Source organism: Dryobates pubescens, chromosome 4, assembly GCF_014839835.1.
Source record: "Dryobates pubescens isolate bDryPub1 chromosome 4, bDryPub1.pri, whole genome shotgun sequence".
NCBI classification, from domain to species: Eukaryota; Metazoa; Chordata; class Aves; order Piciformes; family Picidae; genus Dryobates; species Dryobates pubescens.
Window position 1 is genome coordinate 25,847,706 of NC_071615.1, and position 20,434 is coordinate 25,868,139.

Here is a 20,434-nt window from a genome sequence, read left to right on the forward strand (position 1 = left end):
GGGTTCTAGTATTTGAAGGGGGCTACAGAAAAGCTGGAGAGGTACTTTTTGAAGAGGCATGGAGTGACAGGAAGAGGGGTAATGGCTTCAAACTGGAAGAAGATGGATTTCACTTAGACATTAGGAAGAAATTCACCACCACAAGGGTGGTGAGGCACTGGAACAAGTTGTCCAGAGTTGTGGAGGCTTCAGACCTGGAATTGTTCAAAATCCAGGTTGGAGAGGGTGTTGAGCAACCTGGTCTAGTAGGAGGTGACCCTGCCTAGGGCATTGGAACCAAATGATCTTTAGGGTCCTTTTCAATCCAAACCATTCACTGATTGTGAAACATTATCAAACAGTGAGACATCTCAACGTGCATGTCATCAGTAAGAGAAACACAGGGAACTGCTGCCACATAGCAGAGCACTCCAGCGTTTCGTTATCTGTCAGATGTGTTGCTGACCAGATAGTGACTTGCTTGCCTTGAGTGACTGCAAAATCTTGCATTACATGAAGTGATACTAAATAGGAGACAAGACCAAAGATCACATGAGACAAGAACACATGTGAGGCTAAATGACATGCTAAGAGATGTGGTGACAGCTAGCTTGTGGCTACCCTGCCAGCCCCCAAACCAGCACATTCAGGAAGATGTTTTGCTTCACACTGGCTCACACCACACCAGGCCTAATTCACTTGAGCCTCATTTTCTAAAGTGCTGAACACCTGCAGCTTCCTCTGATTTCAGTCGGTGTAGAGGGTACTCAGCGCTTCCAAAAACCAAGCCTTGCGCATGAGCAGACATGCCTGGAAGAAGTAGATGTTGCACAGAGCCAAAAAAGCCACCAATCACACAAGCCCTGCAACTTTCCTTCAGAACAGAGTGTGCAGATTTAGAGAGAGAGGTTTAAATACCTCCAGCAACTACAGAACAGAAATAAGAAGTAAAAAAATAGAAAGGTCCCCCTCAGTATAGCCAGATCATAGCTCTTCCGTCACAGAATCACAGATTGCATTGGGTTGGAAGGGACCCTCAAAAGTCATCTTACCCAACACCCCTGCAGTCAGTAGGGACACCTCCAACTAGATCAGGCTGCTCAGAGCCACATCAAGTTTGACCTTGAATATCTCCATTGTTGGGGCCTCAACCACCTCTCTGAGCAACCTCTTCCAATATTTCACTACCCTCATTGTGAAGAACTTCCTAAGGTCCAAACTAAATCTACCTTGCTCTGGTTTCAAAACAAAAATGGGTGGTGCTCACTTTCTCCATGTTGTCTGGCAGGCAAAGAAAGAAGCTGAAGCAGTTTTAGTAGGACACATCATTTAGAAGAACAAGACAGCTTCACACAAGAGGTGGAATTGTGAAAATCTGTCTGGGGAAATATTCCCAAATCCTTTATTTTTTTTCATTAAGATGACAGAGGCTGGAACAGTTGGGGCTGTTCTGCCTAGAGAAGAGAAGGCTCCAGGGAGGCCTTAGAGATGCATTTCAATATCTGAAGGAAACCTACATGAAGGCTGGGGAAGGACTGCTGAGAAGGGTTTGTAGCAACATAATGAGGGGAAGCAGTCTGAAACTAGAGCAGGGTAGGTTGGACATCAGGAGGAAGTTATTTATAGTGACAGTGGTCAAACACTGGAGGAAGTTGCACAGAGAGGTGGTAGAGGCCCCATGCTTGGAGACATTCAATGTCAAACCTGATGTGGCCCTGGGCAGCCTGATGTAGTTGGAGGTGTCCCTGCAGGCTGCAGGGAGATTGGACAAGATGACCTCTCAGGGTCCCTTCCAACCCAGCACAATCTGTGACTATGTGATGGAACTGCACTGCTACCACCAGAGGAAACAGCACACCACTTTAGTGGTTTCACAGAAAAAAAAAGTCCTGATTTAAGTACCATTTGCCTAAAATGCACAAAACTATGGGCTAAATATAAATGAGAACAGCCTGAGTTGAAAGCAATAGCAGTTAGTATTGAGTAGCCCACTGGTCAGCTCTTACTGAAGTGCTCTGTTCCAGGCACTGTTCCAGTTAAGAGCTGGGTCTCTGTGCACCTGTGCTCAGCCCTTTGCAGCTGGCAAGCGAATACAGGAGGATACCAATTTATCTGGAACACAAACGCTGCATGAATTAGGGATATATCAAGGAGTGTTCTCAGGTTTTTGAGGTGATTCATCTTTTTAAAGGACAAACATCATTATAAGGTGAGAACTATCAAAACCAAAACTAAGTCTTACATGATGAATTCTGTCAGGTTGCACCATTTTTTGGAGTCCACTTTCTTCATCATCTCTTCAAAGGATTTCCCACAGGCAGGCAACTTTTCTAACATGAGAGATTCATTGCAGAGACGAGTCTGCTGATATGCACCTGGGTAAAAATCAGAAAGTGCCCTCAGTCTCCAACACTGAAATACAAGAAGTAGGAACACATCCTGCACAAACTCCTCCACATAACTCAGCCTGCCACTTATGCTGCTGTAAAATGTAAAACACTCAACTTGCCAATCAATTTTACAAAAGAGATAAAATATACCTTTATGTAAATTTATTTAAAACACAACTTAGTGTAAAATACTACAGTGTAAAATACTACAGTGTAAAATACCAGATATAGCATCACCTTTTGGACCTAGCATCTAGTCACTTTTCTAACCTTACTTGGCTTCTAGTCATAGCAATGTACAATGGCCCATTTGCAGCTTTAGCTAAAAGCTAATTGGAGATACAGGTCTTACACTGCAGTGCAGAGAGTTTCTCAAGCTTGCACACTTGAACCCTGCTCAACTAGCAATGTGACACCATCAGAAACATCAGTATATGTTACCAGCTAAAGGACTTTAATTCCCACAGTCACAATTAAGTTATTTCATTACTACATACAGTCACAGAATCATTTTGGTTGGAAAAGACCTTCAAGGTCATCAAGTCCAACCATTCTCTAACTCAACCAAGTCTGGGGCTGAACTGTGTCCTCAGCACCACATCTCTGTCTCTTTTCAACACTTCCAGGGACAGGGATTCAACTGCCTCCCTAGGGAGCCTGTTCCAGTGTTCAAGAATCCTTTCATTCAAGAAGTTTCTTCTAATATCCAACTCAAACCTTCACTGGTGCAGATTCAGACCATTTCCTATCACTTGCTACTAGGGAGAAGAGACCAACACCCACCTTATTCCAACCTCCTTTCAAGGAGTTGTAGACTCCTCTTCTCCAGGCTGAACAATCCCAGTTCCCTCAGCTGCTCCTCACCAGACCTGTTCTCCAGACCCTTCACCAGCCCTTCTCTGGACATGCTGCAGCACCTCGCTATGCTTCCTATAATGAGGGGCCCAAAACTGAACCCAGTACTCAAGCTGTGGCCTCACCAGTGCTGAGTGCAGGGGGACAATCTCTTCCCTAGTCCTGCTGACCACACTATTCTTGCATTGATGCTTTGACAGAAGTTAAGCACACCTGCTTTCCCTGGCAGAATATTTTAAACAGCCAGCTAGCACTTGATTTATAACCCTGTAAATCCAACAGAATACAAATTTCTCCTCCACTATCATGTACACTGACAGTTTACTCCAGTCCATTCCCAGCAGAATGTTTAAATAGATTTTACAGGGCCTTGGTGTTTTGGTTTTCTTTATCAGAACTTCAATATTTTGCAGGGTTATAGAAAAAGCTCCAATAGTCATGTGATTGGAGCAACCCAACAACACAAGAGTTTCTATGTCACTGATCAAAGATGTTCACATCCAGAGAAGGGCAATGAAGCTGTTGAAGGGTCTAGAGAACAGGTCTAGTGAGGAGCAGCTGAGGGAACTGGGGAAAAGGAGGCTGTGGGGAGACCTCATTGCTCTCTACAACTCCTTGAGAGGAGGTTGGAGCAAGGTGGGAGTTGGTCTCTTCTCCCCGGTAAGAACAGGATGAGAAGAAATGGCCTGAAATTGTGCTAGGGGAGGTTTAGGTTGGATATTTCTTCATTGAAACAGTGGTCAGGCTGTGCAACAGGCTGCCTAAGGAGGTGGTGGAGTCACTATCCCTGGTAGTGCTCAGAAAACATGTAGATGTGACACTTAGGGGCACGGTTTAGTGGTGGTCTTGGCAGTATTGCCTTAACAGTTGGAGTCAGTGGTCTTGAAGGTCTTTTCCAACCTTAACGAGTATGTGATGGTTCTATGAAATTATGAATATTCCTGTAGTTTTACCATTGCATTGAGACTGGCCTTTACAATCACAACAACACTCCCTGTTGATCAGGCCAACAGACAAAGCCAGTTGTAAAAAATGCACGAGAGCTGATCAATTGAACTGAGATGGAATGGAAGTACTTCTCAAATGGCTGCCATCAACAGAACAGAGAGAGGAGTTTTCACTTTAGAAGTAAAGCTCACCTGCAAATCCAAGCGTCATTAGACCATTAACTAGATGGGAGGAAAAAAAGAAGAGAGATGAATTAGATAACTCCACACTGTTACGTCAAAGAATTAGTGCAGACACAAGCCAACTTGAGCATAATTGAAAGGGGCCTACAAGAAAGCCAGGAAGGGACTTTTTACAAGGGCTTGTTGTAATAGGATAAGAGGGAAGGGCTTTAAGCTTGAGTGGGGCGGATTTAGACTGGATATTAGGAAGAAATTCTTTACAGTGAGGGTGGTGAGACACTGGAACAGGTTGTCCAGGGAAATTGTCAGTGCCTCCTCCCTGGAAATGTTCAAGGCCACGTTGGATGAGGCCTCGAGCAACCTGGTCTAGGGGGAGGTGTCCCTGTCCGTTATAGGGGGCTTAGAACTAGATGATCTTCAAGGTCCCTCCCAACCCAAAACATTCTATGAATCTATGACTATTCACAGAGTCACATAAGAAGAGATGGCTGATCTTATTAAAGTCTATAAATACGTGATGGGTGGGCGTCAAGAAGAAGGTGTCAGTCTCTTTTCAGTGGTACCCAGTAATAGGACAAGGAACAATGGGTATAAGCTGCAACACAGGAGGTTCCACCTCAACGTGAGGAGAGGTGGTGGAGCTCTGAGGGTGATGGAGCTCTGGAGCAGGTTGCCCAGAGTAGTTGTGGAGTCTCCTTCTCTGGAGATTTTCAAGGCCCACCTGGATGTGTTCCTGTGTGACCTGCCTTAGGTGATCCTGCTTTGGTGGGAGGCATGGACACAATGATCTCTAGAGGTCCCTTCCAACCCCAGTACTCAAGGTGTGGCCTCACCAATGCTGAGTACAGGGGCACAATTGCTTCCCTATTCCTGCAGGCATTCCTGATCCAGGCCAGGATACTGTTGGCTGCTTTAGCCACCTGAGTACACTGCTGTCAAGAGATAAATCCAGCCCCACCCTAGCCCCTCTAATCTCTACAGGCCAGCTAGAGAGTGAGGGAATTCCTCTCTTTCCAAGTTTATCCTTCACTAAATGCCACCATACTCCAGCAAAAGGAATCAAGACCCAGGCAGCAGTCTCAGTCCAGATTGTACTGATTCTCTTTATAAGCAGAGCAGGACAGGACAGGAGGCAAGAAGGTCACCACATCACATTGAAGCAGCCAAGGAAATGAGGCACCTGGAGTTCACAGAGATGGGCAACGACAGGAACCCAACACAAAGGAAGGATGTTGGGAATCTGCAGGAGCTTGTAATAAATATAATACTTGAAACAAGGGCTCCACTTGCATTCAAAACAGGCCCAGCAGAAACACACCTCAGCAGATGGACAGGCAAGGAGCAAGGGAAACCCACGGGCAGGGGGGATTGGTCTATCCCTGAGTCCAAGGAGTCACCTAAAGAGCTCGTGAGACACACAAGAGCAGTTTTGCATTATCCCCTGCTTTGATGCTGAGTCCTTTCTAATACTTTTCTTTTTTTCCCTTCTTGTGTCAGCTGCACAAAAGATGTATCTTAGCCATGGAGGTGTCCTGATCAGCAGTAAAAGCTCAGCTCAGCACTACATTTTGTCACAGTTTGAGGCACTATGTTACTGCTTGGGAACCAGGAAAGGTAATTTCCAACAGTTAACAATTTTGGACATTAGAATCTTCTTCCTGCAGAGCAAGAAAAGCATGAAAGGAAGCAATTTAAGCTTTTTCATTTCATCAGTGCAAATCAACGGGGAGTATTACTGAGGGCATCAACTCTTCAGTCTCATGTTGGTTCAGAGTTCCCCAGCTTGCCCATGACTGCGAAGAAATGTGGCAATTATTCTGAACTCCTACTTCAATGGGGCGTTTTTCAGAGCAGGAATACAAATGATTGTCCTTTACATTTCTTTGTGAAGTTCTTAAATCACTGCTGGCAGCATGTAAATAACACTTCACCGGTTTGGAACAGCCCACGTCTAGTTCCAGAGGCGTCAGATAGGTTTTCTGCTGCTATATATTTATTTAAATAAATCATAGTATTTGAAACTACTATGTTTTATTTAAATAAATACATAAGCAATTGCAATATTTGTTACTTGTGTTCATATTTATGCACTAAATACATATCTAAATTAACCATACCCGTCCAATGATGTACTTAGGAAAAGGACTACTTAGCAGTTGACCAAATGCTAAGATCTGTGTAGTAAAGTCACATAGAATCATAGAATGTTTGGGGTTAGAAGGGACCTCCAGAGATCAAGTCCAGCTGCCCTACCATAGCAGGATCACCTAGGGCAGGTCACCCAGGAATGCATCCAGACAGGTCTTGAAAGTCGACAGTGAAGGAGACTTCGCAACTTCTCTGGGTGGCCTGCGCCAGGGCTGCAGCACCCTCACAGCAGAGAAGCTTCTCCTTATGTTGAGCTGAAACCTCCTGTTTTCCAGCTTGTGTCCACTGCCCCTTGTCCTATCACAGGACAGGAGCCTGAAAGAGAAGCCAAGCAACTTGTTTTAACTTTTTTTTTTTAAGGGGAAATGACCCATAAAGGTTTCACAGAGGAGGGTCATGGCACACTCCCTCCTGAGGAAACATTTAAAACCACAGGATACTTGAAGATATGAGAAGTTTCTTCTTCCCTTGACAGCCAGAACATTTAAATCAAGATACTGCCATCACAGAAGGGAAGATGTTCTGAGTGGTTGGGGGTTTTCATTTTCAGAACAGACTGAAACTCTGTACATCCACCTTCTCTTGATGCTACATCTTGTACTCTTGCAGACTCCTGGTGCTGTTAGATACCATGCAGAGTCACGACATTAGCATCATTTCAGTGGAGTCATCCTTTCAGTGAACTCTACATCTACCATGAAATAGTAAGTTGGCCTGACTCTTCAAAGGTGGGTCATTTTCTTCAGCAGCCCAGCTTGCCCAGCAGGGTTGGATACTCAGTGGTGTGACCACAGAGTATTTTAAATGACATGCTGCCATGAAGAACTCCTAAGAGCAATAAAACACTAGCAAAATCTCAGAGCTTCACATCTCCTTCTACTGTTCTATATGTACCTCACATAGCAGGTGTGTATGGCTCATAGCAGGTGTGATGTGTGGCACTTCACAACAGCATCCCTGCTTCCAAGACTAAACACTGACAACAGATCCCTGCCCACCATCATTTTCCTGCCTGGATATAGGATCATAGAATCACTAAGGCTGGAAAAGACCTTAAGAACATCAAGTCCAAAGCTTACCCAGCTGCCATGATCACTAAATGATATCCTGTAACACCACATCTACATGTTCCCCGAACACCCACAGGGACAGCGACTCCGCCACCTCTCTGGGCGGTCCGTTCCGATGCCTGACCACTCTTGCAGGAAAGACATTTTTCTTTATAGCCAACCTAAGCCTCCCCTGGCACAGCTTAAATCCATTTCCTCTCATCCAATCACTACCTACTTGAAAGAAGAGACCAACCCCCCCACCTCACTCCAACCTCCTTTCAGATAGTTGTAGAGAGAAAAAAAGATCTCCCTTTAGCCTCCTCTTCTGCAGACTAAATAACCCCAGCTACCACAGCCACTCCTCCTACAACACGGCCTCCAAACCCTTCACCCACCTCTTCTCTGGACACCCTCCAGGACCTCAGTGTCATTCTTATACTGTGGCACCCAGAATTGGGTGGGTTTTTCCCCATTGATAAAAATGTTTAATTAAATGCTAGAACAAGGACATTGCTAGAAGAAGGACACTGAGACTCTTGAACGTGACCAGAGAAGGGCAATGAGGCTGGGGAGAGACCTTCAGCACAAGCCCTATGAGGAGAGGCTGAGGGAGCTGGGATTGCTTAGCCTGGAGAGGAGGAGGCTCAGGGAAGACCTTATTGCTATCTAAAACTACCTGAAGGGTGGTTGTAGCCAGGAAGAGGTTGGTCTCTTCTCCCAGGCAACCAGCACCAGAACAAGAGGACACAGTCTCAAGCTGCACCAGGGGAAGTTTAGGCTGGAGGTGAGGAGAAAGTTCTTCACAGAGAGAGCTGTTGGCCATTGGAATGTGCTGCCCAGGGAGGTGGTGGAGTCACTGTCCCTGGAGGTGTTCAAGAGGGGCTTGGACGTGGCACTTGGTGCCATGGTCTAGTAGTCATGAGATGTAGGGTGACAGGTTGGACTTGATGTTCTTTGAGGTCTTATCCAACCTTGGTGATTCTATGATTCTGTGAACAATTAACATTTCTTCCTCAAATCTTAAAATGCACTAAGGCATGAAAACACAAATATTCTGAGGACCTTAATTCTCCTTTGACCTTCATCTTCCATTACCCTGACTGATGGTGTTTCTGGTTTACACATGAGCTAGTTCAAGAGGAACTGAACCAATGCTTATTCCAGTAACACTACTTCTATTTTATTGTGCTTCACAAAGTATTTTACGGCAGAATACTTCCCATCCAAAAAGTATCCCTGGAAATATTTTCAGTAGGGGTATCAACTAATGGCAAAGGTTGGCTTGCTTGGGTGCAAATCCAGCCCAGATCAAAAATTAGGAAGACTTACATCATTTTTAAATACAATGTGGTAAGTTCTAATTTGGAGTTAGTTTGCAGCATGCCCTCAGCTTAAAACCAAATATTGATTTGCTTTTCTAAAAATAAAATAGGAACAGATGAGATGTCACACATACTGTACAAAAATCAATGTTTCTATGGTCATATTAGCTTTGAGTGTCTCCAGATTGAAAGCCAGAACAAATCTATTTATCCTATTTCACTTGAACACACAAGCTTAATCATAGAACCACAGAATGGTAGGGTTGGAAGGGACCTCCAGAGATCATCAAGTCCAACACCCGTGCCAAAGCAGGATCACCTGGAGCAGGTCATATGGGAACACATCCAGACAGATCTCTCTAGAGGAGACTCCACAACTTCCCTGGGCAGCCTGCTACAGGACTCCAGCACCCTCTCAGCAAAGAAGTTTCTCCTCAGGTTAGGGTGGAACTTCCTGTGTTCCAGCTGATGTCCATTGCCCCTTGTCCTATCACAGGACACCACTGAAAAGAGACTGGTACCTGCTTAAAGCTGCCCCAGAACAAGTGTACATCACACAGTGCTGAATACATTTAAAGAAATCCTTTCTAATATTAAATGGAACAAGCCGTGTTCTCAATACACTGAGATCCTTGAGTGGTGCAGCTGGAAAAACAGCTCATGAACTCAAGGGGTGTCAAAGGACAGCAAAACACCTGCAGCAACAGGTCAAGAACAAAGGGGAAGAGAAAACCTATTGCACAGCCCCGTGTGGCTACCAGGCAGCAAAGCCCTGATGCCAAAGCTGAGACACCCTTCAGGCAAAGGCTGCAGAATATGCCTGGACACCATAGAGACAGCCAAGTCTCTTCAGAAAACAAGACTGATTGCAAGCATTCACGTGGCCTTTGCACCACCACATCAGGAGGACATCTTCCTCAGAGCCTTGAAGGTGTTCTTCCATGTGAGGAGAGAAATACAGCCCACAGCTCAGGAGTTTCAGTTCTGGAAGAAACCCAGACATGGGGTCCTGTTGCTAAACATTTGAATGATTACCACAAGATGCTGTTTCTGCCACACTACCTCCCAGGCTCTTTGCAATACCCTACATCTATGAATTCTCCTTTCTACTGAAGGCCAGAAAGTAATGCAGACCTAGAGAAGCATACCCTTTCAAAACCCAAACTACATATTTTGAGAAATAGGTAAATGAATGTAAATTAATATGTAAGTGGGGGGAGGGGCAGAAAAAAATGGTATTTGCTAAGTATCAGAGTCCTTAGCATCATCTTTCTGCACACCAAGGGAGGCAGGAGAAAGCTGCTGCTTCCAACCTTTGGAAAAAAAGCCCTGAATTCCCAGAAGAAGTGACAGTCATCCCTGGCCTGCAAGAATTACAGTGCTTCCCCTCACAACACCCACAGAACTCACCCCCACATCATGCTCTCCAAAAAAAAAGGGCAAATCACTCACATATATAAGGGTGTAACAGGACTAAGACTGATAGTTCACCACAAGGTGTGGTGCTACCACACAGTCCTTTGCTTGATCAGCTTCCTCGGGTTGGCTGCCATCAAGATGTTCTTTGGTCATCCCAGTGCTGTGCTAGAGGCCCAGCAGTGCCTAGCACATTGTCACCACCTAGGTCTGGAGCCTAGGTGGAACAAGTAGCATCCCATCTGCAGAAAGGGCCTTCCTGTCAGACCCCTTCAGATACTGAAATGCAGTGCTAATGTCTCCCCAGAGCCTTCTCTGCTCCAGGCTGAACAGCCCAAACTCTCTCAGCCTGCCTTCATAGGAGAGGTGCTCCAGCCCTCTGTTTATCTTGGTGGCCTCCTCTGGACCTGCTCCAGCAGGTCTGTGTCCTTGTTCTATTGAGAGACCCACAGGTGGACACAGTACTGCAGATGAGGTCTCACCAGAGAAGAGCGGCAGAACCACCCCTTTCCATCTGCTGGCCATGCTTCTTTTGGTGCAGCCCACAATGCCATTTGCCTTCTGGGCTGCAAGTTCCCATTGTTGGCCCCAGCATCTCATCCATATCAATCCACTCGCAGAACAAAGGTTGGGACCCTCTCTAGCCTTCACACTATTTCTAACAGCATCAACCCACTTTCTTTCAAAGCCTTTAAGAGAGGAACAAAACTGCCTTCACATTTCAGTCTGGTTTCAGGGAAGCCAGCAGATGAAGCCTAAAATCTTGTGAAAAAGTCTTTCTCCAATTGTACTTTCCTACTCCTTTCTTTTTTCTTATTCACATATCTTCATGCCAAATGATCCAAAAGTTCTTCAGGCAGCTCTTTAGGCTGATTCTTTAGGCTGATTTGATGGGCAGAGTCCAAGGACATGAGATTTAACACATCTAAGTGCCGGGTTCTACATATTGGCCACAACAACCCCATGCAGTGCTACAGGCTGGGGTCAGAGTGGCTGGAGAGTGGCCAGGCAAAGAGGGACCTGGGGGTACTGGTTGATACTAGGCTGAACATGGGCCAGCAGTGTGCCCAGGGGGCCAAGAAGGCCAATGGCATCCTGGCCTGTATCAGGAATAGTGTGGCCAGCAGGAGCAGGGAAGTCATTGACCCCCTGTACTCAGCACTGGTTAGGCCGCACCTTGAGTCCTGCGTCCAATTATGGGTCCCTCAGTTCAGGAAAGATGTTGAGCTGCTGGAATGTGTCCAGAGAAAGGCAACAAAGCTGGGGAGGGGTTTGGAGCACAAGCCCTATGAGGAGAGGCTGAGGGATCTGGGCTTGCTTAGCCTGGAGAAGAAGAGGCTCAGGGGAGACCTTATTGCTGTCTACAACTACCTGAAGGGAGATTATAGCCAGGTGGGGGTTGGTCTCTTCTCCCAGGCAACCAGCACCAGAACAAGAGGACACAGTCTCAAGCTGTGCCAGGGAAGGTTTAGGCTGGATGATAGGAAGTTTTCACAGAAAGAGTGATTGGCCATTGGAATGTGCTGCCCAGGAGGGTGGTGGAGTCACCATCACTGGAGGTGCTTACAAAGAGATTGGATGAGGCACTTGGTGCCATGGTTTATTTGATTAGATAGTGTTGGATGATAGGTTGGACTCGATGATCTCAAGGGTCTTTTCCAACCTGGTTAATTCTAGTCTAGTCTACTCTATTCTATTCTATTCTATATACACAACCAAATCAAAACATCCCTTTTTCTTTTTTTTTTCTTCATTTCTATTTTCCAGTATGTCTCAGTGCAAGCCTGGCTGTGAAAAGATGGTTTCCTACTTTAGGAGAAAAAGAAAATGTTTTTAAAAAAGCCAAAGAAGAGCACAGGCTGTTTTCATGAAACAACAAACAATACACTTCTACACTTCTGAAACAAGGTGGTTTGTGCAACAGCTTTTGCTGAAACAAAAAGAGGTGTGAATTAAAGCAGGCTTCCTTATGTTTGTGAAAATGAATCTCTTTACCAGCCCTAAATGAGAACACAGTTTGCTTTCTTCGTACCTCTCTCTCAAGCACTAATTTCAATACCAAAGACACAGACGGTGACAAATGTTTTTTTGGAAGGGACCTCCCCTCACCGTATCTTTCTCTGGCAGGACAAACTACAGTCTCCTTGGCCTCCAATCCAAGCCATGAATCATCTGTCTACAGCCGTCTACAGCCATGTATCAGCTGTCTACAACTACCTGAAGGGAGGTTGTAGCCAGGTGGGGGTTGGTCTCTTCTCCCAGGCAACCAGCACCAGAACAAGAGGACACAGTCTCAAGCTGCACCAGGGGAGGTTTAGGCTGGATGTTAGGAAGAAGTTCTTCACAGGAAGAGTGATTGGCCATTGGAATGTGCTGCCCAGGGAGGTGGTGGAGTCACCATCACTGGAAGTGCTTACAAAGAGACTGGATGAGGCACTTGGTGCCATGGTTTAGTTGATTAGATGGTGTTGGGTGATAGGTTGGACTCGATGATCTCAAAGTTCTTTTCCAACCTGGTTAATTCTAGTCTAGTCTAGTCTACCTCTGCTATCAATAGGGAGGCACTGGAACAGGCTGCCCAGACAGGTTGTGGAATCTCCTTCTCTGGAGACTTTCAAAACCCACCTGGACATTGCAATCCTGGGCAACCTGCTGTGGGTGACCCTGCTTTAGCAGGGGGAGTGGACTGGATTATCTCTAAAGGTCCCTTCCAACACCCACCACTCTGAAACAACAAACCATACAAAACCCACTGCTGCTGCTGGGCAAAAGCACCCAGAAGACCCCTTGAGCACACCCAGTCATGCTCAAGACCCTTTCCTTAACATCTGGTGGTCTGCGTGCATTTGTACCTATAGCAGTACCTGGCTATCTCAGCAGATATTTCTGGTTTCAGTTCACAGCCTCTGACTGCTTGCTTCAAGTTCCACTAAAACAAACCCAAAAGCTAAGGGCTCAGACCTCAAAGTATTTAAAGACCCAGCTATGTAGGTAGGAAAACCATCTTCATTCAAGAGTGAGCTCTTAAATTTTACTATCTAAATTGTTTCCAGTACTGAGTCTCAAGTTCAGAAAGCCCATTTACTTCCTTCCCACCTTCAGTCTGGAGTTCCCATGAAACACATAGGGTCACTCCTCCTGGCTGCTGGGACCGAGCCATCTGGAGACACCTTCTCATGCTCTGTGCTACCATCTGCAGTCCACTTGCGGTAACCACATACAACCCAATGCAAGCTGCCGTTGGCCCGGTCATGTACCATCTGAACCTGCCTCCTGCAGTCCATGCAGAGCTCAGGAAAAGGGCAACACCTTCCCGAAACGGGCATCGGGAGATATGAAAAGAGGGAAGCATGGTGAGGAGGCTGTCTGGATCCTTCAGCAAGTTGGCTGCATTCACTCTCTATGTTTTGCTGTCAGGACAGATGTCGCTGGGAGTTTGCCAACTGTCTTTCTGTTTGCCCTGTGTTGAAAATCTCATCTTTAGAAAACACAGCATCATTTTGATAGAGAGGTGTTTTTGTTACAATTCTTTGGTCTCCCTCACACTCAGATGTCCTGCATTGCAAAGGTTTATTTGTTTTACATGCCATTCACCCGGGCCTATTAAATTCAGGACTCCCACAGCAGTTTTCCCTTTCTTGATTCCACCCTTTGCAGCTGCAGAACAGCATGATAAGAAAACAAACAAAACCAAGCTTTGGTTTTCAACCCAATATATTTCTTTCCTGTTTGGTTCCCCCCCCCCCCCCCCCCCCCCCACTAGAGTCCAAACACCGCAGGAGTTATGGACACCATGTTCCACATAAAGGGAGTGTGGGACTTGGCAGAATTTGCACTTTACTACACAGGTGTTCCATTATTGTTTTGTGGGGTGAGGGGGAATAGCTTTAAGCTTGAGGATGGTAGATTCAGGATATTAGGATATTAGGAAGAAATTGTTTACAGTGAGGGTGGTGAGACACTGGAACAGGTTTTCCTAAGAAGTTGTGGAGGCTCCATGCCCAGAAGTGCTCAAAGGCAAGTTGGATGGGGTCTTGAGCAACTTGGTCTAGTAGGTGTCCCTGCCCATGGCAGGGGCATTGGAACTAGATGTTTTTTAATGTCCCTTCCAATCCAAACCATTCTGTGATTCTATGCTCTTTCAAGTCAAATAGAAATAACACCACTGAAATGTAGATGCTGTGTAAAAGGATGAAGGAGCAAATGCCTGGGCTGTTGCGCCAAAAACAACAGCTTGTGTGAAAAACTGACTTAGTCTGTTAAAGTCTTGGTCAAGTTCTTAAGTTTCTCCTTGCCAGATAAAAGAATCTGGTATTACAGTAACCACATCATTCTTGCTGAGGTGTTTCGCTCCTACAGTAGATAGATATCTTCTAAGTATCTAATCTGCTAAGCACAGCAGAGAGGATTTCACCCGACAGCTGGCATTCCCAGCTCCACATCTCACCCCATTCTGGGTGTTATCAGCACTTGGTAGGGGAAACAGCACTGATAAGATGCCTGTGTACCAGGTTCCCTCAGTTCACACATTCCTTCAGCCCCCAATACACCCCCACATATACACACACAGAGCAAGTACCACCTCCCCTACAATCCCTGCACTCCCAGCGAGCCAACATGCTGCCTTTGGCCACCCTCCCTAAGGAGGGACAACACAGCAGATGGTTCTACACAGTAACAATGTTTCAAGAGCTCTAGGCAGAATGATACGCAGAAAGCAATCTGAGGTTAGAGAAGTATGGTCCAGGTCCCCACCCAGACAGGCTTCATACCAAATTCAGCCAGAGCTGACACTGAGGAATCCTGGCAGGAGTTTTACTTTAATGAGAGAGGTCCTGGATCTCTGGGTAACCAGAGGGAGGAAAGCACACTCAATTCAAGTATGAATGCTTCCAAAATAACTGATAAATGTTTGTATTACTCAGAGAACTTTTGTTTTCTACCACCTAAAGCTTTCTTTATTGAAACACCTCAGTTTCACATCGTAAAACTTCCAAGGCTTGTCTACTAGGAAATCAATCTGATTTCATTAGTTCTTGATTATACCAACCCTTTCCAATTCCAGTAGAAAGCAACACATTATCAGTTAACAGACATCTTTCACCTCACTTGGTTGGTGCTATTCTATCAAGAAAGCCACCAGCACAGTCAAAAATGTCTAAGCACAATTGATTCACCCATGTCTCTCTGATTAAAGATGCCTTTCTGTGGTTCTCAGTGCTACAGGGACATTGTGCCTCACTCCACTCTCTGAAGAGAATTCTCCAGTGCACAATTTTTCTGATAGTAAACCTCCACTGCACAATTTTGCTTTCTCAAAAGTCACAGCAGCATCAGGGCGTCTGTCTCCCTGTACACAAAATGATTGCTGCTTCATTCTCCAAGTTCAAGGCTGCATAAAGCCCTCACGTGTCAAAGGCAGGTGCCTGCCATTTTTTAATTCTTTTTCAGCCAGGAAATAAATAAATATTTAAACAATCAAACGAACAAAAAGGCAACTGAGGTAAGATTTTGGCCACAAAGAATCAGAAAATCTATGCACTTGAAATGTCATTCTTCAGATCAGATCAAGACAGTTGGATTCCATGATCTTAGAGGTCTTTTCCAATTTCCAAACAATTCTATGAATTTATGGTAAGACAGCAGCACTGAATACTGCCAATGCCACCACCTATTTCTTTGGGGATCTTCCCATGGAAAGATGTCCAGGGTTTACCAGCTTCATGCTTTGGAAGAGGCACAAAGCAAGCACATAAAGTTGTCAGGTCCTCAGATAAACCTCCTAAACATACAAGATCTGATTTTCTTCTCTATCTGTGACTTGTGGGGAGGAAACCACATCTCTGGGATTACTGCTGAGTGAAGAAGACCAGAACTGACTTCTCCAAGGAACTTTTGGGCTGACTGCAACACATTAAATCTGATAGTCCTAAAAGACGCTACCCAAACAGAAACAAAACATCATTTTTCTAGCAGCAGAGTTACTTGTTGTGACCGCACTTGTATATTAAGGGGGAAATCTGAAGCCGACTTGCACTTTTTGTTGCCCGTTTGCAACTCAGCCACTTCAAGAACAATCAGCCCTTCGTCTGCAGCAGAAACCTTCCCTTTGGCCAAACCTGTCCCCCCAGATGCAGCTCTGGAGCCAGAGAGGGAAAGCCTGACATCGGTAAGCTCGGTTTTCCTGGGGGGCTGCCAGCCCTGTGCCTTATTTCGAGGTTCCCTGCCCATATCCTCCCCGGTAGCGGGCAACTGGCGGGGGCAGGATGCTAAAGCTGGAACAGCGGTGCAGAGGCTGCGATGCCGAAAGCCTCTCGCCCATTCGGGACGGGAGAGCCCTGGAGGGAAACCCGCCCCGCAGCACGGCCAGATCCACCCTCCAGGGCCCCCCGGAGAGATCCCCCCTCCCTCAAGGGTGCTCCTGCAAAGGAGCTCACACTCCTCCCGAACTTCACCCCCTACGCACACACCCCGGCACAAACGGCTGCCCGTAGGGGCCGGTCCGAGCCGCTGTCCCTGCTGAGGGGACAGCGGCGAACATCCACCCCCTCGCCACTTACCCCACAGCAGCAGGACGGGGAGCTGGCGGCGGCGCAGGCGGCAACCGGGCATCTCCATCCCGGCGAGGGGCCGCGGGGGGACGGAGCCCGCATGGGGCGGCTGGTCGGCAGCCGCGCAGGGCCTGGACCCGCCTCAGCCCCGCTCCCGCCCGGGAGCCTCCTCTTCATGCCTCAGCGGCCAGCCCCGGGCGGCGGCGGGGGCGGGCGCGGAGGGGAGCGGCTCTCCCGCCCCCCACCCGGGGTGCTCCCGGAGCGAGGGAAGAGGACGGGACGAGCCGCTCCGCAGCGGGAAGAGAAGAGCCGCTGCAGAGGGAGAGCGGTGTACGAGCAGGAGGTGTGGGCGCCTGAGGGTGGTGTGCGAGAAAGGCTGCCTCAGCCAGCCCATGTGGCCAGGTGGGGGAAAGGACCCTGCCCTTTCCACAGGGAAGGTTCTTGTCCCAGTTGTCCGAAGGGTCCAGGGGCTCTGCCCTCCTGCCACAACGCCCTGGCAGTGGGTGTGAAGGGCCACCTGTGTTCGCCCACCTACAGCCCCTTAGGTTTGCCTTGCAGGATACCGACATAAAATCATAAATGCTGGAAAACGCTTCTTAAGATCATCGAGTCCAACCCTTAACCCGACACTGGCATGTCCACCTCTAAACCATGTACCTCAGCACCACATCTCCACGTCTTTTAAACACGTCCAGAGTCGTACTCCACCACCTCCTTAGGTAGCCTGTCCCAATGCCAGATAACTCTTGCAGGAAAGAAATCTTCCCCAATACTCAACCTCCCCTGGTGCAACTTGAGGCCATGCCCCCTTGTCCTGTCACCTGTTCCTTGGGAGAAGAGACCAATCCCCACCTCACCCCAGCCTCCTGTCAGGGAGTTGTAGAGAGCAATGAGGTCTCTCCTCAGCCTCCTCTTCTCCAGATTAAACAACCCCAGTTCCCTCAGCTGCTCCTCACCAGACCTGTTCTCCAGACCCTTCACCAGCTTCGTTGCCCTTCTCTGGACCTACTCTGGAATTTCAACGTCCTTCTTGCAGTGAGATGTCAGCATGCTTAATGCTGAGAGCTGAACATGGGCAGTGAGCCAGCCTAACTCCACAAAGCAGCTAGGAGCTCAAGGAAAATCATAGAATCGTAGAACTGTAAAATGCTTGATGCATTTTTATGTTGTCATTTCATCTCTGCATGGCTCCTCTCAGAGAGCAGTATGGCTCTTACTTTTCATCCATATTTAAAGGCTGTGTTCCTGGAGTTCTCTCTCTAGGAAATTAGCATCTCCAGCAAGAAACACAAGCCACTAGAGAAGGCTTTTCTTAGCTAAAAATAATTATACTGCTCAGTAATAAAGAGCCAAGGTGCATTTCTAGGTGTGTGGACACTCCAGTAACTGCCTTTCTGTAGAACATTAAATCACTGTCATTGTTAAAGGCCAAATGTACCATAAAACTTCAAATTCCAAAATTATTTTCATGCCCTTCAGAAGAGCAAAGGGTACTTTTGTGTGTCAGTTCAGGCTGTGTCCATCGACTCCATACACTTGCATAGCACGGGACCAACACCGCAGCACAGCTGCTCATTGCACGTACCTTCAAAAGCAAAGTAATCAATACATAAACTCCCTCTGATCTGTGCTGCTACCTGGGCTGAAGGAAATTTTAAAACCTGGAAAAGTACAGAAAAGGCTGGGAATGCATAATGTAGAAATAGCTCTGCAGAATTTGTGTCAGTTTTAACGAGCCTCCTGCCATTTGTGTGCCTCTCAGCTGAAAGCAAAGCTTGCAAACAACCATGAACCATAAATAAACCATGGCTCAGGGAGATCATCCTTCCACAGAGGGGCTGCCACTTCTGCTTTCCATGGAGCCTCTGCAAGCTGTCCCTGCCAGAAGAAACTACAGTGACATGACAGGCATGAGGGCACACACGCAGCAGACTTGCTATAGCATCCTTCCTAATTTTAAGGTCTTGATTTCCTTCATAAAATCTGACCCTGGCAATATCTGAAGTGACAATTAGTATACACAAGACTTCAGACTGATCTTCAGGAGGGTTAGGGCTTTGGTGCTTTATATGCAATAGTATACATTACACAATGTACAGTATGTTATACAATATACAGCATGCAGACAACATTTTTATGTCTCATAGGGTATGGAGATGAAGCTGACAATTGCCCTTTACATCTTTTGTAAACGTTCCTACTTCCATCCATCAGGGTTTTGCAAGAACTTTCCATTTTGTTCTTGCAGCAGGTAGTATGAAGGTGCAAACAGTGTCTTTGAGGAACTTCTTTAATTTAAGGATGATGGAGCACTGGAGCAGGCTGCCCAGAGTCTCCATTTCTGGAGAGAATCCAAACCTGCTTAGAAATGTTCATGTGTGACCTTTTCTAGGTGAACCTGCCTTTGCAGGGGCATTGAACTCAATGATCTTCAGAAGTCCCTTTCAACCCCCACCATGCTGGGATTCTGTGATCCTTGAGGTCAAACAGTAGCTAGGATTTATGGGCAAGCACACTAATTTAGAGCATTGCATTGAATCGCAAACCAGCTGTGATAGGTGACATCTTCAGCAATGTGTCCTAAAATGAGTCTGCTTCCCCCTTTCCTTTGCTCTGGTGAGGCCACTAGCAGACTGAAGTATCCCAAATCCCCTCTCAGGCTGCTCTTCTCCAGGCTAAACAGCCCCACATCTCTCAACTTTTTCTCCTCACAGAGATGGTTCAGTGCCCTCAGCATTTTTGGAGCCTCTGTTGTTCTCTGTCCAGTAGTTCCCTGCCTCTCTGAACTGGGGAGCCCAGAACAGGACACAGTATTCCAGCTGCCATAGAATCGCAGAATGGTTTGGGTTGGATGGGACCTTCAAGGGTCACCTAGCCCAACCCCACCTGCAGTGATAAACCATATCACAGGTAGACTTTATGGGAGAATGGCAAACACTTTCTCCTCTCTCTCTGCTGGAGGAAAGCTCCCCAGCAAGCGTCCTCCCCATTGTTTTACATCTGGCAGTACAAAAGGGTCTCAAAAAAGGACCCCAAGCATGAATCTGTAAGAGCTGGGATGTCTCACTGATTCCCAGGTGGTTTTCTTTTCTCAAAATGATCATCCCAAGGCTGCTGAAACTGCACATCATACACTGCATGATCTTCTCTTCCTGTTGCACATGGCTATTCTTCCACAGCAGGCAGAAGCTTTAGCTTTAACAGCAAGTCTGTTTGCCTCAGAGAAGGGAAACAAATCATGTCTTGGGTTTTAATGTAAACATTAGGAAAATGCACACAACCCTCTATTCCTTCTAGACTAAATAAAGGCAAAATTAATTTATGGGTTTTTAAACACTTCACTGTCAGTTACATTCTAGAGGCCCTGAATCTTTACTCAGCAAATGCATTTCTTTTTCCATGACAGGCTGTCTGAGCAACTTTGGAAATGCCAGCAAGAGGATAATATATGGACTGTCTCCACATATGGTGTGTCTCAGAGAAGTAACTCAGCTTGGAAAATCAGGGGAAAAGGTGCAAGAAGAGAGATGGAAACACACACCCCTACTTGTTTTTTTCTTTTTAGACACAGTAACACTGCCACAATTCCTC

The 20,434-nt window shown here is 46.5% G+C and overlaps 1 protein-coding gene across 1 annotated transcript in view; it reads right to left on the reverse strand.

Annotated features, from left to right (window-relative positions):
- Positions 1–17,026, reverse strand: part of RAMP3 (receptor activity modifying protein 3) — a 37,209-nt gene extending 20,183 nt beyond the window's left edge. The window contains exons 1-3 of the mRNA XM_054161373.1: positions 16,853–17,026; positions 4,364–4,393; positions 2,222–2,354 (exon numbers count right to left, since the gene is read on the reverse strand). Coding sequence (XP_054017348.1) covers positions 2,222–2,354; positions 4,364–4,393; positions 16,853–16,910 — 221 coding nt within the window. The 5' untranslated portion in view covers positions 16,911–17,026. The remainder of the gene's footprint in view (positions 1–2,221; positions 2,355–4,363; positions 4,394–16,852) is intronic.
- Between the last annotated feature and the right edge of the window lie 3,408 nt (positions 17,027–20,434).